At 37.3% G+C, this 24,513-nt stretch overlaps 2 protein-coding genes across 3 annotated transcripts in view; both read right to left on the bottom strand.

Annotated features, from left to right (window-relative positions):
• The window catches only part of glyctk (glycerate kinase), a 42,277-nt gene extending 19,234 nt beyond the window's left edge, over nucleotides 1–23,043 (bottom strand). Inside the window, exon 1 of the mRNA XM_077198128.1 lies at nucleotides 22,707–23,043. The gene's annotated coding sequence lies outside the window, so the exon portion shown is untranslated. The remainder of the gene's footprint in view (nucleotides 1–22,706) is intronic.
• Nucleotides 9,636–23,296, bottom strand: lrrn1 (leucine rich repeat neuronal 1). Of its 2 annotated transcripts, none has more exons than XM_077198124.1 (2): nucleotides 22,707–23,296; nucleotides 9,636–12,816 (listed from the first exon to the last, which is right to left on the bottom strand). In XM_077198124.1, exon 2 carries the CDS (start codon nucleotides 12,579–12,581, stop codon nucleotides 10,428–10,430), a length of 2,154 nt encoding a protein of 717 aa, XP_077054239.1. In that variant the 5' UTR covers nucleotides 12,582–12,816; nucleotides 22,707–23,296; the 3' UTR covers nucleotides 9,636–10,427. The 2 variants fall into 2 exon arrangements, with proteins under 2 accessions (XP_077054239.1, XP_077054240.1); XM_077198125.1 differs by lacking the exon at nucleotides 22,707–23,296 and adding an exon at nucleotides 21,182–21,671.
• Between the last annotated feature and the right edge of the window lie 1,217 nt (nucleotides 23,297–24,513).

The raw sequence follows: 24,513 nt of genomic DNA, 5'->3' as shown, positions 1-24,513 counted from the left end.
TTAAATTAGGAATGTCATATAAATATATAGTGCGGTCTTTGGCATTAAGACATGGGTACGTTATAAGTGAAAGTCCAACGTCAAACCAACTTCATGCCAGTGCAAAGCTGCGACAAAAAAGCCCATTCACTTTAAGAATGTGCTTCAGGTGTCTTTCACTTATAACGTACCCATGTCTTAATGCCAAAGACCGCACTATATCTTTATATGACATTCGTAATTTAAAGTAAAATGTTATTTCTTCTGTCATCTCCATCTCTGCTGTAGCCCAGTCTATAGACTGTAAAAAAAAATGCTATGGTAGCCTACGGTATTGGCTCCCTCGATATAACTCGTGGCCACGACAAATAGATGTCGTTCTCTCAAAATATGAAGTCGTGGCCACGAGCAAAAATATAGGCTATTGTTCCCTCAACATATGATCTCGAGGCTACGACTTTGCATGGCGTGGCCACGACATAATTATGTCGCTACCTCAACAAAATGATCTCGTGGACACGACTTATAATCACGTTCCCACGACTTAATAATACGTTCCCACGACTTAATATCAGGTTCCCATGAGTTTATATGTTGTGGCCACGACAAAAATAAGTGAAACGAAAATGTCCCCTCCCGGTCACCATAAATCTGAGTTACAAATCGCTACAAGCCTTCTTCAGCATCTCCCTAAATACTCAGACCAAGGCAGAAACCTCTTTTCAAATGTAAACATGAGTTCAGAGAGGGAATTTGCATTAATCAACGTCCCAGACTTACTGGGGACAGAAGTTGATTTACGGGGGCATACACACAGCAGTTAACAAGATATCTCGAAACTCTCCACACCTTATTACCTTTTTGGTTTATTTCTGGGTGAATGAGACCTTTGTACCAGTCGCACTGAGACATTTCAAATGATACCAAACATAATAATCTATAATAATTGTTCATATTAAACGATATAGATTTTTGGGTGAATTCAGGTAGGGATTGGGTGAAGGGAATGTTGTTTAAATTGGGAGGTGATCAACTAAAGTGTGATCGTGACTCGAATGGGGATGGTAATATAGCAAGAGAGTTCAAATGTTAATTTTATCTGTTTTCTCAGAGAGTAGCCCTCTCTTCCAGTTTCTTCAGTCTTACAGTAATGTAAAAATACAAAATAGAACTGTATTGATTTCTTTCTCTTTTCATTTCTTTTTTTGATATAGCCTAATATAATGTTTATTTAACCAGGAAAATGCTATTTTTTTAGCAGTCATTAGGCTACTCCAGTCTTTAGTCCAATATGATCCTTCAGAAATTATTCTAATATGCTGATTTAGTGCTCAATAATTTATTTGAAAAATATTTTTATGTAACATTATAAATGCCTTTTCTGTCACTTTGATCAATTTAATGCATCTTTGCTGAATAGAAGTAGGCTATTAATTTCTTGCAAAAATGTTTTATATTTAAATAAATAATAGGCTATATAATAATAATTAAATATAGCTTTTTAGATATTTATACACATACATTTTTTAATAAACATTGGGTTGTTATTATATGTATAAGTATATGCATAAATAACATAGATAGCTAGGCAATCATGACATGCTGTTCAACTAAAGGGCGTTGTTGGGGACAAAGCACAGATGGACTGTCATAAGACAGAAAAACAGAGAGGGAGGGACAGGTGCACTCTCTGCAGGAAGTCATGGAGGTCCACAGTATGAGTGTGAAGTCCCACTGCAACAGAATAAACATCACTCTGTAAAGATGAAACTCTCTCAGTCAGTGTCCGCTGTTGAGTAATACCAAACCCATCCTTTCATCCTCACCCTTTCATCGTAGCAGAGGTTATGTTGACACATGGGTCAGAGAACTCCCTCGCTTCATCTCTCTGTCACTGTCACTGTCTCCATCTGTCTCTCTTTAAAAAAAATATGAATTAAACAAGAAAAGGTCAAGATCCTTAAAAATACTCAGGTGCTGAAAGTGAAGCTCTCAGATAAAAAGCTAAATATATTTTAATCAAAGATTGTTTGGCTGCAAGGATCAGATATTAAATTTACGAAAAGAAACAGCACTAGTCATTGCCTAAAATTAGGTTAATTTTTAGGAATACACAGTCTTCAGTCTCACATGATCCTTCAGAAATAATTCTAATATATCTTCATATATATATATATATATATATATATATATATATATATATATATATATATATATATATATATACTATATCACTATATTACTCTATGAAAATGTTTCTTTCAAGTGCACAAAGCTTCTGTACTTTATTATGCACCATATTTCTGTCCTGCAAAGAGACATACAATAGCTCACAGCTGTTTAATAGGCCACAAAACATGAAACCACTTACAGTTTATCTTTATGGCACTTAACGCTAATAACCCATTTAAAGGGTTTACAATGCAGGAGCTGCTGTACCTGTAAACTTAAAAGGGAATTGAAAGTGCGCTATTTTTCCCAACCCTCAGAAGCCCTCCGAAAAGATTAATCGAGTTCTAAAAATGGCTGCTGTGGCCGTGTGGGTGATTGGCTTGGTAAACAAGTTTTTTTCAAAGTAGGACAGTTTCATCATTTGGAAAAAGACAGATTCTATTTAAAACATCTCTCCCAATTTCCGAGGACATATTTAGATAATTTAAACAAATAAGCTGAACAAAAGAAAGTATATTATCAGATAAAATATGTTTTCCGCAGATCATTGTGTTCCAACTACATTAATTATATGCTACAGCATTTTTACCAAAATGATCTTTTTCCATAAAGGTCTAAAGTGGATTGAGGGCTGCTTTCAAGGGTATTTTATTTTTATTTACGTAAGCCAAACTGAAGATGTCAGGCAACGCACAAAGTCTTGCCTTTCCACACAATGTGAGGGGAGATTAAATTTTGATTCATTTCTCACAGCTAGAGGTGGCGGTTATGGGCTAGTTTGATGAGCAGTGTTGGTGATCCATGGCAGAAGGGAGGTCACTAAAGATTCACTCGACTCTAGCCTGACCTGGGTCAATCAACCCATGATTCTTGTGTTTTATTCAACAGAAGCCTACCGTTAGTAACTGACTTTAAAAGGTTAGTTCAACCAAAAATGGAAATTCTGTCATTAATTCTGTCCCTCATGTCTAGAAAAGTAATCCATATGACTCCATTTGTTAACCTCAAGTGACGCGAGTAGACTACTTTGTTTATGCAAAATAAAACATAATTTTGTTTATGCAAAATAAAACATAATTTACCTCTATATGTACAAAATAATATTATCCAAAGCGTGTTCACGGCAGGCAACTATGCCAGCTCTCGTGTGAACACAAAATACACGCGCAGTGCTCTTAAACACCTGCGCATGTGTGCGTTGATGCGCGAGTCTGAACACAACACGCATGCATGATGCTCTCATGAACGCGCGTTGCAGATTAATATTTTCTTAAATAAAGTGGTAAACTGTGTGGGGTATGTGTGTATGTGTGTGTGTGTGTGGGGGGGGGGGGGGGGGGGGCTTTGCGCAAAGCACGCGTCACTTCATAAAATTGAGGTAAAACCACAGTCACATGGATTACCCTTACTTTTTAGGTACCGACCGAATTGCCTCTATACTACCGAGTATCGAAACATGTCTTGTTTTTCGGTACCAAGTTTCGGTAGCTAAGTGGTTAATCTCGTCAACGTCAGTGAAACAATAAACATGCAGTATGATTGGCTGTGGCGGAAAAACACTAGTTTACGCGGCTGCCCAGAGACGTGGCTCGTCGCTCGTGAGGCTGTAGTGTGTGTGTGTGTGTGTGTGTGTGTAAGCGTCCAACCCAGATAGATAGAAAATATGTGGAAATGATCAAAAGTGTACTTATGTACCCGACTCGATGCCATAAGCACACGATGCAATATTTTCGACAAGATAATTGCTGCCAAGACCGATAACACGGTAAATCTGATAAGGCACTTAAAAGCGCACAGAATACACTCGAGAGTAGAAAGTTTATCAGCCTTCGACTACAAGAACTGGAGCGCGTCACATATAAACCAAAACTCAGCGTATAGGAGGCCTACCTGCCTCACAGACATGAGAAATAGTTCTATATATGTTCAAAATATGTCTACTTTTAAACGAAACAATTAGAAATAAATAGTTTGATTACCTAATCCATATAGGCGCGCGCGCGTTCACTACTGCAGGGATGACGAGTCAGCATCGCAAATTCGCAATAATCATCTTTGCAGCCAACACGTTTAGTAAACACTTGTTCATTAATAAACAATTAAAATATCTCCTTGCTCCTTGCTCGTTTCCCGACACATCCATAATCATTAGGCTACTTTTGCCAGTGCTTTGCGGCAAGCTTCATGTGTGCTGAGCGCGAGGCATGTATCCCGCACCCCAGTAGCCTATATTTAATTCAATTCACATTTATTTGTATAGCATTTTCACAATACATATCGTTTCAAAGGAGCTTTACAGAAAATGCATGTGTCTAAATAAATTACAATTTAGAGTGATCTGTTATCAGGGGTGACTGTGTTTCATTGTTAAACAATGCATTAAGTTAAGGCAGAAACAATGAGCTCATTGAAGTAAAGAATACATGTTGTTAAATGATTAGGAAACATAGAAAACTTTAGCATTGGTGCTTTTTTACAGACTCAAAATATGAGTGTAAAAAAGTCAACAAACTGAAAAAATAAAAGTTTTTTTTTAGGTAATGTTATATTGGTATCAAAAAAAGTATCGTTCAGGAACCGGTATCGATATCGGTATCGGTATCGAAAATTTTGTTACGATACCCAGCCCTACCTTTAAGTTGTGCATGATGGAAACCTAATGTGATTTCAACTGTATAGCCAACTTAAGAATTTTTTTTCTATATATTCTCAGGTGATAATTGGGTGTTGATTAGATACTTGTAGGGGATAAAATAAATGAGAAATCGACATTGTGGGATACGAGAACTGTCTGCAACACCTTCAGAAAGTCCAGCATTTTTGAGACACTTGATGTAGTCTAAAAACATGACAGGATGCATTTTTTTTGAAGTTGCATTTAAATTCCACAAGGCTCAAAAACCTGTTTGAATAGGCATGATGCTTCTGCATGGACTGACAATATTCACACATAAAACACATCGCACATGCCTGTCAGATTCTTCTTCGGGATGCATGCAGAAAGGATTACGGCAGATTTCTATCATGGTTAATTTGCCATCAGTATTCAGTCGCTTCTCACTGAAGTCTTTTTTTTTTTACACCTCTGAGAGGCTACAAGGTGTTTTTTGCAGCTCTTTCCCTGCAGGGAGTTGACCTTGTCAGTGATATTTCTGTCTGAGTGCCTAGAGGCATCTCACAGACGCCACTGCCAGTTTTGGCAGGTAGAGAAATGGCGGGTTGCCGCAGAAACAGGACCGCCGGGAGGGGACATACAGCAGATTCCTGCAGACAGGATTTCAGCTCGTCCGCAGAATAAAGATTGACTGTAAAGAGCAACTGCAGCCATCACTGTAGGATATTGGTCTTTTAATGTTGATCTGATAAAAATATGCTTCAAACTTTCATTAAATTTATTCAGTAATTTATTAGAATTTAAAATGTGATGAAAAAGTAAAAAATAAAATGATACCTAGCAGCAATTACATTTATTATTTTTTATTTAATTCTCTTTATTATTTTATTATGAATATTAACTATTTTAAAACTAAAAAAACCTTCTAAAAAATCCACATAAATTATAAACAATAAAAAATGTATACAGAGTAAATGAAAAGCAATCGTGCAGTAAACAATGAATTTATGTTTTAAAGTCACCATGAAATCCATATTGACAATTCTTATTTTTTTGGGAATATTGCAGTATTTATTATACCGCATTTATCTGTGCACATCATTTTTTATTTATTTTTTATTCATGAGACCTCGTAATCTTTAATCAAAATAATGTCCCCTTCGCTTGCCTTCTCTGGTGATGTGTTTACTGGTGAGAGGGTGGGGAAACATGAGATCACAATAGCAAACCACAACCATCCAATCAATTCCTGATGGACAAAATCAAGTCCCGCCCTACATTTTTTCTTGTCCTAGAAGCAGTTTCACTCGAGCCCCTTTCACACAGCGCATTGATCCCAGAAAATTCCCATCAAATTGCTAGAGTGCCTTCTGTTTGAACGCAAACACGTCCCAGGGTGGGGACCTAGTAAAATTCCTGGTTTCACATTATCAGTGTATTTTCCAGAATCTCTGTGTGAAAGGGGCTTCGGATATGTGTCTCGATAGGGAAGAGAAGACTATTGCAACTTCTTTTTTATGTTGACTTTAAAAAGAACTAGACCACAACATCAAGACCATTATGCATTCAAGATCAAGACTTGAACACTGCTAGAACAAGCGATGACATGCTTACCCCTTTTCCACCAAAAAAGAACGGGTTCGGAACTGGTGCTGGTTCAAAGTTGGTTCGGAGTTGGTTCAACTTGCGAACCTCCTCAGAACCTGTTTGTTTTTCCACTTCTAGAGCGTCCAGCGAACGACGTCGTTACGTCACTGTGTACGTCGCTTTACGTCTCAGCTAGAAACGCTTGCAAGTACAACATTACTTTGGGATTATCTCTAACTCGTGAACCAAGAAGGCTTTAAAAACAATTGAAATATGTAAGTCTTTTAATCTTTTCCTTTGATATGTAATCTTTTCTGAATAGTTATGTACACCTGTCTTGTTTTTTTTTTCTCTCCGTTTATTTGTTCTATTTTGTGACTGTTTTCTTCTTTGCTTACATAATGTTTTCAATAAAACAAATTTAAAAAAAGCTAGAAACGCTTGCGCCAACTTCAAGCATAACAATTACAATGCCGGACTACATCGTGTTTCTGCAAATGTTTCTCCTGGCTTTGCGGTCAGAAAAGATGTTTAGGACACATCTAAACCCGCCCCCAGCCCCCGACGTAAGCATGACGTGGTAAAAGAACGGTTCTCTGGTTCTAGTCCAGCAAAGAGTTGGTGCCGCTTTGGAACCAGTTTTCCTGGCCGAGAACCGGTTCTTTGGCTGTCGAAACACAAAGAACTGGTTCGCGCGCAGGCACCGGCTCGAACCGGCTCTCAAAACGCTTTGGTGGAAAAGGGGTATCAGTGACATTTAAAGTATATTCCTACCCTTTCAAAAGTCAACAACATCAATGGCTGAATGGACACTCTTTTGATATTTACAAAGTAATATTACATCCTTCCAGCTCATAACCGGCCCTTTTCTAGTCGTTTAGAGTCTCAAATCAGTGGCTACAATCTACGGTCAACAGGTCAAGTACACTTGCTTGTAGCTCCACCTCAAGCAAATAGATATCGTCATCTATATGAGCTAATTTACTTAAGAGATCCCACCAGTCAGCTGGCTGAGCATAAGAAATGGAGCTTTCCTAATGGAAAAATCTTGTTGGAGGAGCATGAAAGGTCTGTTAATTTATTCCAGCTCCAGTGACTTATCTCTTATGCTCTTTAACCAACAGCTGTGGCTGTGATGACCTATATCTACAGCTAGCATGATGCTGGTGCAGATTCAACGGCACACCTCATCCATTCCATAAGGCCATGCTTGTGGTATCATCATTATAATAATTATATATTGTATATATTATTGTGAGTACAATCGAGATAAGTAAACTGAAATTCAATTGAAAAATTCAAGCTAAAACACAAAAGGGGTAATCAGAAAAATGAATTCAGCTAAAGTCTTTTTGGGTTCAGGTAAAATAATGATCCACTTGTGTTCCCAATGGAGTAACATAAGCAATGGTTTCCAATGTTTCCAATTCTCTCTGACGCTGTCCTATAAGAACAGAACTGAGCTGGACGATGACATAATTTTTTGCTAAACTGCTTTATAGAAGAAATGAACTAATTTAATAATGGGTGATTTTTAGAATGGAACTAAATCAACTTTAAACTTCAGCTGAACAACAGATGAAATTCATCATTATCACTGTAAAGCTGCTTTGAAACAATCTATATTGTATAAAGCACTATATACATAAAGGTGACTTGACTGACTGACTGACATGACTTTCCTCAAATTGGCCTTTTTAAAACAAAATCAATGCTGTTGAGTCAGATCAATATGGGATTCCCTGGGGAGATTTCACAGCCTCAGCTGCATCAGAAAGATCTCCCCTTTTTATCAACACTAAGGAGCAACAGCTTGGATGACCTGTTAGATCGTTTCTGTCCAGACCTTATGATATTCCACATGTAACACTTACTTCAAGACCCATGCTGCAACACTCCTGATTTTAGTACTAAAAGACAAAAACGTTATACCTAAAAATCGAGTCTAAAGAAAACGACCTGGCATTTTATTATCATTATTGCAAGCCAAGTAGCGCAGATTTTATTTGAATTATTATTATTATTGGTATTCATTTATATTTGTATAAAAACAGAAAAATTAACAATAAAATATAAAGTCATATATCAACTTTAGATTACTGTATTACACTTAGGCCAGTATTGTTGGGTATTTCACCAATTCATCTTTTTTTTCCAAGACTATTGCATCCTGTCAGTATGAGAACACTTGGCATGAAGTCAAGGGTAGCTGACAGAAAGCAATTAAATACCTGAACAGCCCAAGGAGGAACCTCCTCCAGTTTAATTCTTTGGCAAATCCTTAGCTCTGTGTGGGTGATTCTTAATTATTCCTCAGTCATTTTCACCTGGCTCAACGTATTGAGTCTAGCAATCTTTCAGTCTTGGCTCATGAAAGAGGTATAGGTTATGTCCCCAAAGAGGCAAAAGAGCTTCATTAGAAAGTAATGTTCTCTCTGTGATGAAATGAACTGGTAATTGCTGATAAAAGTTTCTTTAGTAAGGAAGAAAGTATGAGAAACTGTAAGATAGATATAGCCTTAACTTCATCTAACAGTTGAATGATTTGACTGATTGATTGAACGTTTCTCCTTAGTTATTGTTAAATGTAATCAATCATCTGGGATAATGACCAGCTCATTAGTTTATTGCATACCCTCCAAGAAATATGTAGACATTTAATATTGATGAGTTGAAATTATTTGATATTACTAGAAAATATATGAATGCCACAATTGACCAATCAGAACCAAGTAGCATATTCTAGAGATTAGTTTAATAAAATATTCTATCAAACAATAGATATTTCGTATAGAGAGTGAATGCATAACCAAATATGATACAATATAGCAAGGATCCTTGACACCAAAGGTGGGAGTCTTTAATTGATTAGACATTTCCAGAAATTGTCTTCTCAGTCAGAGAATACTGAGGGATATCCCACTCCAATAATTATATTGATAAGTAAAAACTGATTGCATTATTTCCTAGTCTCTAGGCCAGATTTGTGAATGGGTCATAATTTCCAATTTGAGAGCTACTGAATTGCAAAGAGGCAATCAAACTGCAGGCATGAGCAATGTTTCAAAGGCTCAATATACCCCTTTAATGTAGTTTTGGGGAATTCTTTTAATTTATGAATCTCCTTAGGTAATTCACATACTGAAACCTGTGAATGTTTGATATTAGCAAGAGACGTAGCATTTGGTTGATTAAAACCAAGCTGAAATAAGAAAATAAGATGTCCGAAATAATAATTACAAACGATAGAACAGAAAATTAAAATAATGACACTTGAAAATCATTGTATAAAAAATATCAGAACAAAACTGTATTTTATTTTTGTTTGCGCTGTAATATGCAACATATTTTGCACGTGTAAATTACAACTAAATTAAATGATTAACAGATTCTAGCCAATTAAAAAAAGAAGAATCTGAGTAATTAAAAAAAGCATTTTTCTACTGCCTAATTATTTAACATTCACATTTCTATTGCTGGTTTACAATTCTTAAATCTGCAAAGTTAAGTTCTAAATCAAAAATTACTTTTTAGAAAATCAAAAATGTTCAAATTATAGTTGATACAACATTACAGAACAATTGCTAACATTTTTCAATAGACAGTGTATCAAGTCTAAACTCACCTTGTCAGCTTACACTGGAGTCAAAGACAAATGTGTTAATATATTTCAGTGCACAACAGTTAAACTGTTTTACGCAAGAGAGAAGGAAACAATGCATTCTCTATTAATACTGCCAAAGACATATCAATATTGGATCAGATACAGTACTACAGCTTCAATCGACCCAAAGTCAATCCTTGACATTATCTATGCTGTGCTATGAAAATATAATGAACAAAAAGAAAAAGCACAGCTACTAACATGTCTCGGAAGCTAAACAAAGCTGCCTTATTGAAAGTCAAAGAAGATGAAAAGGCAATACACCCTACTAAAAAGTTAGAGATATCAGTCTGAATAGTTGCTTGCAAGTAAGCATAGCAGAAAAAAGAAATCCATGTCTTTTTTTGCACAATTAAGTAAAGATGTGTCTTTGTGCTCTAAAGAAGAAAAAAAGTCTGGTAAGCTTCAGCTTCACCACATGTAATAACTTCTTGTTGTGTCCACTTGTGTCGGCTTAGTGTCTGAAGAACCGTCCTTGTCCTTTTCACTGTCTGCCTCCCATAAGTTAATGAGGGGAGGATACAGTTCGTTTAGGGGGATGGAGGAGGTTTTCTGCATGTACTTCTTTAAGGAGTGATGGTAGTTCTTCCTCTTCCATCTCTTAGCAATGTACACCGTGATGGAGCCTAGGCTGATGATGGCCAGTATTGTGCCCATGACACCTGCCAGAGCCGTATTGGTGCCTTGCTCTGAGATTTCCACAGCAAATGTGGCGTGCTTGGTTGTGACGTTGACGCATGACTTTTGGGTCTGCTGGTGGATATTGGAGACCGAGAGACAGACCTCATACTCAGTAGCAGGCTGAAGGTGTGTGAGGTTGTACTCATGAACATCTACAGGAACTTTAGCTGTATAGGTAATGTGAGGGTTGTCGATTTTCATGGTGGCAGATGACCACTTTAGATTGGACGTCATGACATTCGAGTTCACTTTCCAGGACACTAAAATTGAGTGGGACTCGGTATGTTTCACGTAGATCTTCATAAGCTGGGTGCTATCCAGGAGAGTTCCATTGACTCGAATGGCAGTCACTCGAGTGTCCGCTCCTTCTGTATTTTGGGCCACACAGGTGTAGTGGCCAGAGTCGTCCACCTGAATATGTGATATGCGCAGAGTTCCTGTGCTGCTGAGTTGGTATTTATTGGACACTGTATCTATCATGACTTTGTTACCAGATGGGGTCACCCAGTATATTTCTGGTTCAGGTTCAGCCATAGCACGACAGTCAAGGTTTACTGTCATCCCGATGTCTAGGTTGAGGTGATTGGGGAATGTGTCGTGAGAAATCATGGGCAGACACTGGCCTGAAGTTTCAAGAGAAAGTATTTCTCTCACACGCTGACCTCTAACCTCAAGTGGCATTGTGCAAAACATGGAAAGAGGCTCCATAAATCGAATGGTTGTCTTGTTTGAGCTCATCCACTGAATTACACAGTCGCAGCGTAGCGGGTTGCTGTGGATACTGATCTCCCTCAGGTTGGGCAGGGACTCTGTTGTAGCCTGGTAGAGAGAGTTTAGAGCATTGTTATTGAGCATTAGACTCTCTAGTGACGGCAATTCATGGAACGCTAAACGGCTCACATAGGAAAACTTGGGGTTGTTGGTGGCTTCGAGTTTGGTCAACTCTGGGAGGTTATCCAGGGCAAAGCGATCAATAGACACAAGATCTCCCATGTTGTTAATGCCAAGTTCTTTCAGCCTTAGCATGTTTTTAAAGTCCCCCTCTTGAATTTTATGTATTGGGTTCTTGTTCAAATCCAGGAACTTCAGGTTTGGAAGCTTCTGCAGAGCAGTCTGTGGCACCCGAACCAGTTTATTGTCATAGAAGGAGAGACTCTCCAGGTTGTCTAGTCCAATAAACGCATTGCCTGGGATATCAGTGAGCTCCATTCCTGCCAGGACCAGGCTTCTCAAGTTGGTAAGAGGTCTGAAGTTCAAATTCAGGATGCCGACCACAGGATTTTCCCCAATCATCAGGATCTCCAGGTTGGGGGTTGATTCAAACCAACGACTGTCAATGGCCTTGAGTCTGTTGGAGTTCAGATGGAGTCTCAGAAGGTTACGCAATCCGGCAAAGGCATTGGGTGCAATGGAGCTGATCTGATTGTGATTAATGTACAGCTCCTGTAGATTGGTGAGGTCTTGCAAACTGAAGTCAGGCATCTCGACTATTTGGTTTTCCTCCAGGTGAAGTGTCGTGAGTTGTGACATATTGTTCAGGCCGATATCACGGATGTTGCTGAAGTTGTTCTGGGACAGGTCGAGTTCTGTGAGATTCAGTAACTGCTCCAGTTCCTCACTAGTTCTGGCAATGTAGTTACTTTGCAGAAGCAACACCTGTGTGTCAGCGGACAGGTTCCCAGGGATGCGTGTAAGGTGAAGGTCATTGCAATCAACGGTAGTTGCTTCTCTGTAGGTGGACTGGGGTGTGAACCAAGGCCGGATCTCACACACACAAAGCTGCGGACATTCTGTACTCTGAACAGAAGAAAGGCCAAGTAAAGCCAAAAACAGGAAGAAACAAATCTGGCCCTGCAAAACAAAAAAGAATGTCCCTCTTGCCATTCTGACTGTAAGTGTTTATCCCTTTCAGATCTGAGTTGGAATTCCTATAGCTTCAAAGAGATGGTGAGGTGAGATTCTCATTCAATAGAAGTGTTGCAAAACAGTCCTTTTATCCCTCTGCAAGCTTGAACAGCGAAGTCAAAGAGCTTCCGAAGATTTAAAAGGGTGTAGTTCCCATGGGCTCATATAGGTTTGAAACTTCCTCACAGTGTGAACCTTAGACTGGAGAGTTGGCCTATAGGAAAAATAACAAACAAAAAAGATTTTGTTACAATAATCAATGGAACAATTCCATGACATGAAAACTTATGTTATATAAGCATTTTCAAATAAACGTAAAGTATATGAGATGAAAGCAGAAAGTATGGATTCAAACAATGGAAAAAATGTCAAATTCACATAACTAAAGCACAACTGAAGCAAACATTTCACTAAAATGTTTGTCTAATTTTCTAGGTAAAATATATATACATACTTGAAACAACACTTGTTTAAAAAATAAACAAGGAAAAATATCTTATTTTCAAGACACCTTTTTAAAAAACAAGTAAACTTATCTTGTTTTAAAGATTTTTACTGGTAAACAAGTAAAAAAATTAAAGACATTTTGCAATTAACATTATATGAAACAGAAATTATATATATTCATATATAATATGAATATATCTAAGCTTTTTAGTTGATACATTTTCAACTATAAAACAGTGTTAGAACAGATATACATTATGTAGATATATATATACTTGCTAGATAATAATTGCTAGATATCTTTTCCTCTAAATACAACATATAGAATAAACCACTATATAAATATAAAGGTAATATGTGAAAACCAGAGGCAGGGGCTTTTGTTTACAGCAATCTGATATGCTTGAAGGGGTGAATCAAAGTGGAAAGAAAGGGTGACCGAAAAGAAAGGAAATATTATCTCAGGTATTATCTCAAACAATTACTATTGTACACAAAGACTGAACATAGTGAGGTGTAGAAATAATTCTATACATTTATCCAGTCTTTCCTGTCAAGATATTACCATAATACTGATTCAAAATGGTTTTCCATCTAAGTTAAATACCTACAGTACTACCTATTTGCAGCATTTATGTAAATAAAATAAAAATAAGATATTATGAAAAATAAGAAATGTGAACCATTTCAAATCAACATTATCAAATCAGGTAAGCTTTACTTGATTTTGCAGGAAATGTTTTGTCCTAGATTACTGAAGATTACTAGAAAGGGTTTTGTTGAAGTTTGGAATGAAATAACCAAGCATATTAAGCATCCATCGCAAGCAATAGGCACAAAAAGGTGGCATGTTATTGTGCCTTTGACAGAGCAGTGAACGGGGCATCTGTTATCCCATATGGTGATAATGCTGATTCAATCACACAAACCGCAAGCCAGGGGGTTTTAGTCCATGCCAAATACCACCTTCATTAAGAACATATACTCCTCCACAAACATTGCTCAGCCTTGTTCATGTTTTAACTGCAATTATCAAAACAGTTTAACTGAAAGCATACGAAGATATAAAAAAAATTCACACACATCATATGTAGAGTACAAGAGGCAACAATATGCCAACCTCACTTCAGAGCTATGGATTCTCTCATGAAGTTGACAAACCAACAAATACATGCTTGGACAGGTTGAACTCCCCAAGCCAATGAATGGAGGAAACATGGTACAGCTGGTGTAAATGAGTCCTTTAATGTGAGAGTGGAAATCAATAAGAGGCCTGATCTCCCCCCTGTGGCCAAAAGAGCATCAGGGCAATCTCGAATGAAAGCTGACTGTAACTGCCAGTATCAGCAATTCTCATAAAAGAGTGCAGTACACAGATGGACCCGGCCTGTGTTATCGGAGATATCAGCAACGTCCTTAAAGTGTTTCGTAATGCAATACAAAATGACACCTCGCACTGAAAGTGGAACTAAACTAGTAAAGACGGGAGCTAAACCAACAATATTTTAAGGGCAATTCACTATTTTAACACTGCAAAGGTCAATCAGAGGGAGAATTTAATTCAGTTGATTGCATGGGTTTGGACAATAAAAATAATACAATCAAAATATACATTATCTATAGTAATTATAGCTTGTAATATATCACACAATGACGTGAAATATCATAATAAGGTAATTAAGATGGAAGATTAAACTTTTTCTGTAAAATTTAAAGAGCGGCAGACGAATGAAAGGAAAGAAAAATAGAAGGACTAAAGTGTTCCCTCATTTTCCAGGAATAGCAACTACCAATTTTTTTTTCCAGAATATGATCCATTAGATGTCTAATTTCTTAAAGGGGACATATCATGCTTTTAAATCGTTCCTTTTTACATATAAATCATAGATTTGTATAAAGCGGAACTGCAATGCTTGGGTCTGAATTCCTCATTATTATAGCTCCACAGGCCCCTTTTCTACCCCTTTACTGATTTGCGTCTGAGAGCAACTCGTTTTGGTGCGGTCTCTTTAAATGCAAATGAGACACTTCACACGGACCTATCTAGCGGCACAGAAACTTTTTATTCACACGTTATTAACAAAATGTCAACAACGGAAGACTTGTCCATCAAGCCTTACATTGTGCGAGCCAGAGCCAGACCCCGAGCGAGATGAAAATGAAGATGACGAACCTGCAGAACAACGTCTTCATATAGATGTATCGTAATGGTATGTTACTGTATTTACAGTAACTTCTCCATCCATGCCCACTGCTCCAATACTGCATATTTTACAACGATTATTTAACACTCACTAAACAAAATATGTTATATTATAAACAATTAAAGAAAAGCACTAAAGTATAATATGCTACGTTTAGAAAAGCATCAGAAAACACAGCAGCTAAATGACTAGCCTGACGTCGTCATACTCAGATTCTAGTCAGAATGTGAGTCTGAAACTGCTCCATTGGGCTGTGATTATGGGCCGCATGTCAACCGAACCAGGAAATAAGGCCTCTGCACTCAATTTGAATAGACCTAGAACCAATCAGAGCAACGGAGTAAGTGACGTATGTTGAGAGATAGATTAAAGTTGATAGATTAAACTTTTTCCGAATCCCGTAGGAAGGACGGCAAAAACATCTTACCCATCGACAAATGCCTTGATCGCGGTTCTCTGTTCCTCTTCTAAAATGAATGCGCTGTCTTTATCTTCTATAACACACGCGATAGCGGAATATACAAAACTCAATTCTCCAGCGGCAGCCATGAATTCATCCCAAGCGCTCTGATGACGTGGATGGTTACGGTACCGTTGCTCATCTGTCCATCATCGTATAAAGCCCGCCCTGACAATTTGATTGGTCCGAACAATTTTTTTTTCGGGCATAATAGCTCCTCAACGGATCGAGTCCAGACCGAACTTCCCGACCTAAAAATTTTGTGGGCGGGGTTCGGCCTGGCATCCAGGCTACTAAATGACCATTGTCATGATGAAACTCAACAACAGTAATACTGCTACAGACGTGTACTTAAAAAAAAAAAAAGAAATACAAAGGTACTGCTAAACCATGACCACCGTGTGTTTTAAAGGGGTCATGAACTGGCTTTTTAAAAAAAATTATATTGTTGTCTGAGGTGAACTTATGACGTTAGCTTGGTTTTTACATTCAAAAACATCAAAATGAATAAGTAATAGGCTATTTTCTACCCTAGTTTTGAGCCTAGCTCAAAAACGCTCGGGTTTTTATGGGCGTCTCGCATTGAAGACTTGGAAGTAAACGCCCACTGCTGTGAGTGGATAACAGTTTTCCATAATAATGAGTTTCAACTCACTCGTCAGTGCACATGGGGGAAATTGTTTTGAAAACTTCCAATGTTGTAGATTCGCCCATACATGTTCGACCCAGAGTCCGATCCCGAATCGCAGGACAATGAACCAACAACACCTCAAATACAACGGATACTTCAGCCTGTGACAGCGTGGTAAGTTATTTTTAATTGTTTATGCTACTTCTAATGTAGGCCATCTTTAATGTTTTTATAGAAATTTTACTCACATAAGTGTGTTGCACCATTCCTGTCGGATCCAATATAGAAGGCACAGCACCGTTTTTCAATCTTAATCGGTCTGCAAATCCTGTCTCGACCTGTGTCTTGTTTACAAAACAGTCCTCGGCGAAATGAAGCGAACAAACGGACAATGTTTTACCCACATCAGCTGGAACCTCATTAAAAATAAATTTTAACCATGCATTCCTATTGTAATCCAGAGGAAGCTTATGCAGCGACTGTCTTCTTCCACAACCAGGCACTGCAAAATATTTAGTAAACGGCATGTTTACTGCTCGGTAGCTCGATCCGGTTTGTCATCACGAGGTAGGCCTATGTTATTTAGCTATGCCTGTAATGCGCGAATCGGTGGGCGGGGCTAAACCGGCCGTGTTGAAGTAGGCGTTGATCTTCTTCTGCGGGGGTGGTGTTTTATCCTCTTTGACGTCATAGTTCCCCAGTTTGAAAAACGAGTCGTTTGCTGAGCCTGGTGTCAATAAAAGCATTTATTGGACTAACAAGGACGTTTTCAGTTCTGAAACTTACAGGATATTCTTATAATATGGTGACCTTTTAGATGTCAAAAGCTCAAGGAAAATTTGATTTCTCAGTTCATCACCCCTTTAAGAAAGTAAAGTACTTTATTTTTATTAACGTTATTTACAGCTTACCGAAGTGCTCTGTTCGTCATCTCCAAAGATAAAGGAATTGACCCCTCAATCAGACGAAGTCTATCGGCAAATCCTTTATACTGGCAGAGGTTGCTGAAGTAGTTATAGTGCTTCGCGTACACAAAAATGACTTTACCCACAGATGTGGGTACATTTCCATGAAAAATAAAACTCAACCCGGCACTTCGAAGAGGTTCTGATGCTAGGAGACGGTGTAATAAAGCGTGTGGGTTACTACATCCAACAACCGAACATTTTGACTTACCCTCTCGTAACTTCTGCATCCTTGAGCTTGGACTACAAAATCGCAGTGAGAAATAAAAATGGCGGATTGCTCGAAGTGTTGGGCCGGGAGTCGATGTCCTTATTTGGCAGTTCCGCTGCAAATACTGTGACATAATTGTTCAAAAAACGTCATAGAGAATAGAAAAATCGGAACAGGTTGCAAAATATGACCAAAACAGAATATAAAGATAAAAGCACCTGAAGAGACTAATTTCAACTTTTCTGTACTTATAAACACTCCAAATATACAATACAAACTGTGCAGAGCAGTGCCTCCCTAGGACCAGGATTGAGAACCACTGCTTTAAAGGGATAGTTCAACCAAAAATGAAAATTCTTTCATCATTGTAACCTATCCAACCTATATATGATTTTTTGAAAAATATTTTTGTCCAAACAATGACAGTCAATGGGGTCCAAAACAACAATGGATCCCACTGACTTTCATTGTATGGAAGAAAAAAAAACTTTTTTAGAGTATCTTCTCACAGAAGAAAGAAAGTCATACAGGTTTGGAACGACATGAAGGTGAGTATAAATGACAATTTTCAGTCTGTTTAAATATACCGTACTATTACAGTATTTTCCATTGCTTAAAATCAGTAAACAATGGGTCAAATGTGCCCTTATATTTTGCCATTTTCACACGAATTACGTTTCATTTTTGCCAACATTGAGGTCAATCTCAGATTCAGCTCTTAATAGCAGTATTTACCAAAGTGGAGGCCAAAACCTTTTCAGTAAGTAGGATAAAGTAATCCAGCGATCACAATTTCATTTAAGACAGAATACTGGGGCTTAAAATTAAGCCACAATGTCAGCTCTATGTTTTTTCGATTAAGGCCTAGTTGTCTGTCTGTAGTTCAGAAACATCCCTTCAGTTTCATTAAGTCTTCTGTGAGCCTTCTATTGATCTTTTGGCAGCCAAACTAATCAAAGTAAAACTAATGTTGATGCATAGTGTTTTAAAATTACCCAAAGGCTTTAAATGTTTTAAGTATGGCCTTATAGATTAGTACATTAGTTATTATAATATGAGGGTTAAAAATGAAATCCTCATAAGGAAATTAATACAAACAACAGACAATAACTCTTTTCACATTTCAGTAGAAGTATTTGGGGAAAAATGTGTCCAAGCTGCAATTATGAATCGAAGAAATGTGATGTAACAAAATGTTTCTCAAAGCACCATTTGCCTAAGGACCACAAATAGAACATCCTGATGATCTTCATTAATATTTACTCTTTATAAGTAAACAGGATCTGAGTCCAAATATGCAGGCAAATTAATGGCTATTTACGCCATTCCAACTTCATTATGTAAACTTCTGCAGCCAGCTTGCTTCCTGTTGTCCAGACTGTCATCCAGAACTTCCCCTTGTTTTAGATAACAAATGACAGCTGTGAAATTCAATGGGAGCCTATTTGAAACACCTGCCATTTCAGATCACCGACAGATGCAGATCTATTCTCTGCAGAGAGTGAAGACTTCTGTTTTGAAGGCACATCTGATCTATGGGTCACAGTACTGCTAGTGTCTGTGTTTGAAGTTTGAAGAAAATGTATACTTTAAGCTACCAGTTTTATTTGAACTGTACACTAAAAGCTAAACTGAGATTTGAGAGAAATCCTAAATAGCCTCAAATTCTAATAGCTCAGATGATTACAACCATACAAGTCTGTCAATGAAACTTACAAGATGGCTGTAAAAACAAACCCTAAATATATTTAGGTAATGAAGATACATTCTCCTATCTTCTAAGCAACCTCACTATGCTTTCAAAATCTCAACTTGAGCATGGTAAAGTGCAGTTTTTAAATCTTAGCAGAAAATCAATATTCTAACAAACAACACTAATGGGTTTATGCTTGTATAAAAAATAAGGGTATTTGGATTGGTACACAAGCCTAAGCTACTAATGGCCAGGATCTACACAAACATTAGAACACATCATTTGTTGTTCATGATTTGATTCAGTGATTCATCAAGCCACTTACTGAATAGCAACAGAAATTCTCTTGTTGCTACAGATATAAACAGGGCTGATTTTGTTGATGTTTCTCACAGCCTACATGACCAAAAATAAATTTGCTTTTCTAACTCTATATGCACACAGTTTGCGGCAGAGGAAACACCAGAAATACATTCCCATTATACAATATGAAAGTCCAAATAAACAAGTGGAGAAACTCAAAAGGCCTGCTAAAATGATTTTGACATCATAAAAAAAAAACATCTTGTCTCTAACTCCACAGCCTTTTCTCCGCTAATCTCCCCAAAGGATTCGCTTCCTGAAAACCTTCACAGAAAGTGAGTGAGAAATTAATGGTAATTAATTTTATTCTTGGATCAAAAAGGGTTTGCAAAGGGCCAAGTGAGCAGATCTTTTCACATCCAACCTCCAAGACCCTTTACGCTTGCCAACTCTTAATCTGAGGGGTATTATTAATTGCATGGTGAATCATAGCTTTACCCAGGGTTTAACTGTGGGGTAATGGCATGGGCGGTACAGTGCTGTAGAGATGGGGACTACTGTGAATGGCATAAAAACATTGATTGCCGATCAAATTGAGTCTCTGTGACACTACACAAGGATAAGTGCTGAGGAGTAAATGCACAGGAGTCCCCAAAGGTCCCATTTCAGTTTCCAACTATTAGCACTTATAAATGTTGCTAAGTGAATCCCAGAATTTGGATTATCTAAAACTCAAAACCTCAAATAGCCTATAATGGCATGTGAACATAGATTTTTGTTTCTTCTAGTTTATAAATTTAAAATTCATATCTGTACATTACTAATGCTGTTTAAAATAAATATCTAAATACATAACTATTTTAAATTTATTTTAAATACTTAAATTCAATTTTATTTAAAAATGCATTACATTCATAATGTATGATTTTACAAAACAGAATAATTACAATTTATACAGTCCTGTCTTATTTATAAGAGCAGAATGTATTTTCCTCCTTTACCTGCTCTCCAAACAGATCCTTTGCAGAGTGATTTCTTAACCAGATTATGGTCACAGAATTAGTCAAACAGCTGCTTGGTCTATTCCACTCTTTATCTCAGTGACCAACACAAGAGCCAGACTTGTTCTTTTCACCACTACATGGAACTGACCACTGTTGCTTCTAATCAACAGACAGATACATTCAAATGCACATTTATAGGAAAAAACAATAACAGGCCTTTTACAGCTCCAGACAGCCTTACATCTGTCTATAATATATTATGTCATGATAAACCACAGTCTACAAGATAGTGACATAATAATATTTCAATGACTATTTGAATGACAAAGAAAAAAAAACTTTTATATATGTATATATTAAAGGGCTTTCTACACTCATATTTAAACAATACAGTAGTGTTTGCTATAAATATAACAGGTAAACAAGACTACAAGAGCTATATCATTTCGAAAAATAATAATAATAGAACAGTTTTTATTTCACCGACTGCCCTTCACCTATTTATTCACATTATAATTTGTTCTTATTTTATTTTTTATTGACATTATAAAATGTTCATTATCTAATATGAATTAATATTTCGATTAAAAAAGTACATAAGAGTAATAAATAAAAATAAATTAAATTCCACAAATTGAAAAATATATATTTTTCCACATACCTTTCATAGATGTAACCACCTGCAGCCTACGCTATTGTCCTCATCTCATAATTTGCCCGACATTTTCCCTTACGTTGTTGTTGCATATGAGGACGCTTCTCTTCAAATGTCAGAAAACAACTTCTGCAACAGACGCAACAGCTGCAACAAGGGGTGGCGTCCTCAGGGACAATACAAACCCCCTCCTCAAACCTCATTATACATCCTTCCCTGACTAAAAGACGTCTTCCCGTGTTTATTGTCTTTCCTATGGAAGTTGTGTCGTCTTATTTCGATTGAGTAAGCAACGAAACATCTGCTAGTGCCTGGACATTGAGATGCAAATCACATTTCTGCATCGCCAACCAGACCCCATGCGCGCGCCTGCGGTAAGCCAGCAATAGCGTGATCAGATCAAAGTTTGCGATCGATTTCCACCACAATTACAGTGTAAAATCACACTCAGGAAACTAAATATAACAAATTAGTCACTGCGAAGAATTTAAACTATACAAACGGGATAATTAGGAAGATTTAAAAGTAAAACTGTGGTATGCTACTACATACAAGACGCAACCAATGCTTCATCCATTCAGTTAATGCAGAGTTGCATTCATGTTTTACACAAAGCTTTAAAAAAGTCGACCGTATCCCATTACCTTTGCGTTCTGCTTACTCCATAGCATACATTGTGGCACTATCTTTTACCACAGTATCGTTCAGACAAACCCCGCATGGATTGTGTGAACTCATAAACAAACCATAAATTATGAAAAATCGCACACGTTTTGCCCTTGAACATCTCAAGCAACAGCCAATGCGTCCTTGCTATTAAATGCAGTAAATCACGCCGCATGGCAAGCCATTTGAACAGTTATTTCTTAAAACTAACTATTATCAATTTTGATATTGCTAGTACTTTTTTATATTATTAGTAGTTATATTTTAATTACCAGTAAGTTATCCAATATTGACTATATACTCAATCCACATTTAATCCCCTACAAACTGGTATTTATTAGGCTAATAGTCAGCTATCCTAATAGTATCACGCTGGTAACAATTAGCAACATTTTGTAACTGAATTCTGTTAAATATTTAAATATTGGGAAAGTTCCTAGTATCTAATGATTAAGCGCAAATAGCCTATATCTAATAGTTGCAAGTGAAACTGAATTGGATTGCTTACTAAAAATTTAAAAAACCTAAGTACTATTTTTATATAATACAATAAATAAGTAGGCTATTGTTCATAAATAAGTAAGTATTGTTAGTATGAAAAGAGACAGTTAAATTAATAAATGCAAAAATGGCTTGCCATACATCCAATCCATAAAAGAAGCCTCAAAAGCAAAGCAACACAGATATCTATTTTCATTAAACCAAGGAAACACATTTTGGCCTGAGTTGCACAGCTCATTATTACAGTGGCTATAGTTTTTTTTTATTATTGCACCGCACAGGATGAAACCTATTTGCCCATGGTTCAGGTTTAACATGCAAAGGGAATAGCTATTTGAATGTTTCAGAATATATCTGAACATACCTCTTTGGCTTGCTACACGTTCCGAGTGGCATTGAAGTCCTCCCTCCGCTCTGACTGGTTCATGCACTTACAGTAGCATACCTAGATACAGTATCTATGTCCTTGTGAACAGAAGAATGAGCACTTAAAGAAAATCCATAGATAATTAACACAATCACGTTGCTCATAAGTTCTGTATGATAAACTGCTTAACGATTACAGCGGCATCATTTCGTTACATCCACTCCGCGAAAATGCATGTGCAACCTTCGTCACGCGCATGGTCAGGTTTTGCATGGATCCTTGCAACAGAAATCCGCTGACTGGCTCCCATCCGCCGCGTCTCCGTGTTACTGTGGAACCCGGGCTTCGTCGCCAAGGAAAATATGATGACAGCACCTGGCGCTGTCCAGGCGAGTCAGCTGATTCCCGAGCAGGCGATTGGTTGCTAGACGGTGGCTGTCACTCGATTCCCAAGCAGAGTACCATCTGTTCAGGGATTGTTGTGATGCGAACAAAGGCGGGCATGGTGGAGCGCGGTGGGGATAACGCGGGGTGTGGAAGCTGAAATGCTAAGGAGGTGATATTCTCTTATGAGAACGTCTTCCACTGACTCCCTCCTCCTCTTTGACGTAGGATGGAGGACTCTGCATGGTGTCCAACTCACCAAAGATTTACAATAAGACAATGTCCCTTTGTTCGGTGTCTCACTTTGAGGAAAGTTTTTTTCTTCCTAATCCATCTATCTTTGTGCATTGTTTAGGCTAGAGGACATTTTCAGACAAAAATTCCTGTTTTAAAACAAAGATTACATTTGTTAATAGCTTAAAATAAAAACAAATGAATTTGTGTGTGTGTGTGTGTGTGTGTGTGTGTGTGTGTGTGTGTGTGTGTGTGTGTGTGTGTGTGTGTTTGTGTGTGTGTGTGGTTATGATGGAAAAAGAGGGTGTTATACAACTTCACGCTCTACATAACATGCAAAATAATACTAATAAATAAATAAATCTCATGAGACCCGGTGGATGAAAACATTTCCGAGCTCATTTATTCGCCTGTAATTAGTCTGGTCACAATAAGCACACTTGACGAGAAAAAAAAACAAAAACATTATGCAGTAGGCCTAAGCGTGAATGTCTGAAATTTGGGGTCATTCATTTCTAATTTTCTTTTGAAAAGATTCATTTGTAGAAATATATAGATTTTTTTTGATAATTTGCACAAAAGTTTCATGGCCCCCAGAATATTTTTGTTGTGTTGATATTTGACTATGCACTATATCAGAAGAAAGAACAGACCCTCTGCTTGGAAAAAAAAAAAAAAAAAACTTTTATTCTAGAATCATTTCTAGAATCAGCAAAAAGCTGAGAAAATTGTGTTTTTGTGGGATTCAGAACGATGATCAAAACATAGATGGAGTAGTAGATCAAGTCCATCAACACCCCTAGAGCTTCATAGGCCTAGCATGCTTTGGGTCGACATTTCATTTAAGAACATTAGGCAGTTTTGATTTATGGTGTTTAATGGTGATGATCGCGTTATTTTACATAGGCCTAGATGATATGTTTACTGTATGATATCGCTTGTTTCTGCTTCTTCGCCTGTGTTTCGATCAGTAATCTTTCAGAAGATGCTTAATAGCGCCCACTAGCCAGAAATTTCCATCAATGGCGTGGAAATGTTGTCTTAAAATGGTGGGGAACAAGGAAAATTCCCTTTGGAATGAAATGGAAATAGAAATTGCCAATTCCATGAAATGGAAATTGCCTTTCCAAACAAAAGGTGTCTTATAAAATTTAAATCAATGTATTGTTTTGTGTAAATGATTAGG

Source organism: Siphateles boraxobius, unplaced genomic scaffold, assembly GCF_051911475.1.
Source record: "Siphateles boraxobius isolate OS27281-9 unplaced genomic scaffold, OSU_SipBor_1 41, whole genome shotgun sequence".
Classification (NCBI taxonomy): Eukaryota; Metazoa; Chordata; class Actinopteri; order Cypriniformes; family Leuciscidae; genus Siphateles; species Siphateles boraxobius.
The sequence above is the reverse complement of the archived record's forward strand: the minus strand, read 5'-3'. Positions and strand labels throughout refer to the sequence as shown.

Coding starts and splice junctions, on each gene's coding strand:
- lrrn1 (XM_077198124.1), bottom strand. CDS start 12,581: ATGGCAAGAGGGACATTCTTTTTTGTTTTGCAGGGCCAGATTTGTTTC.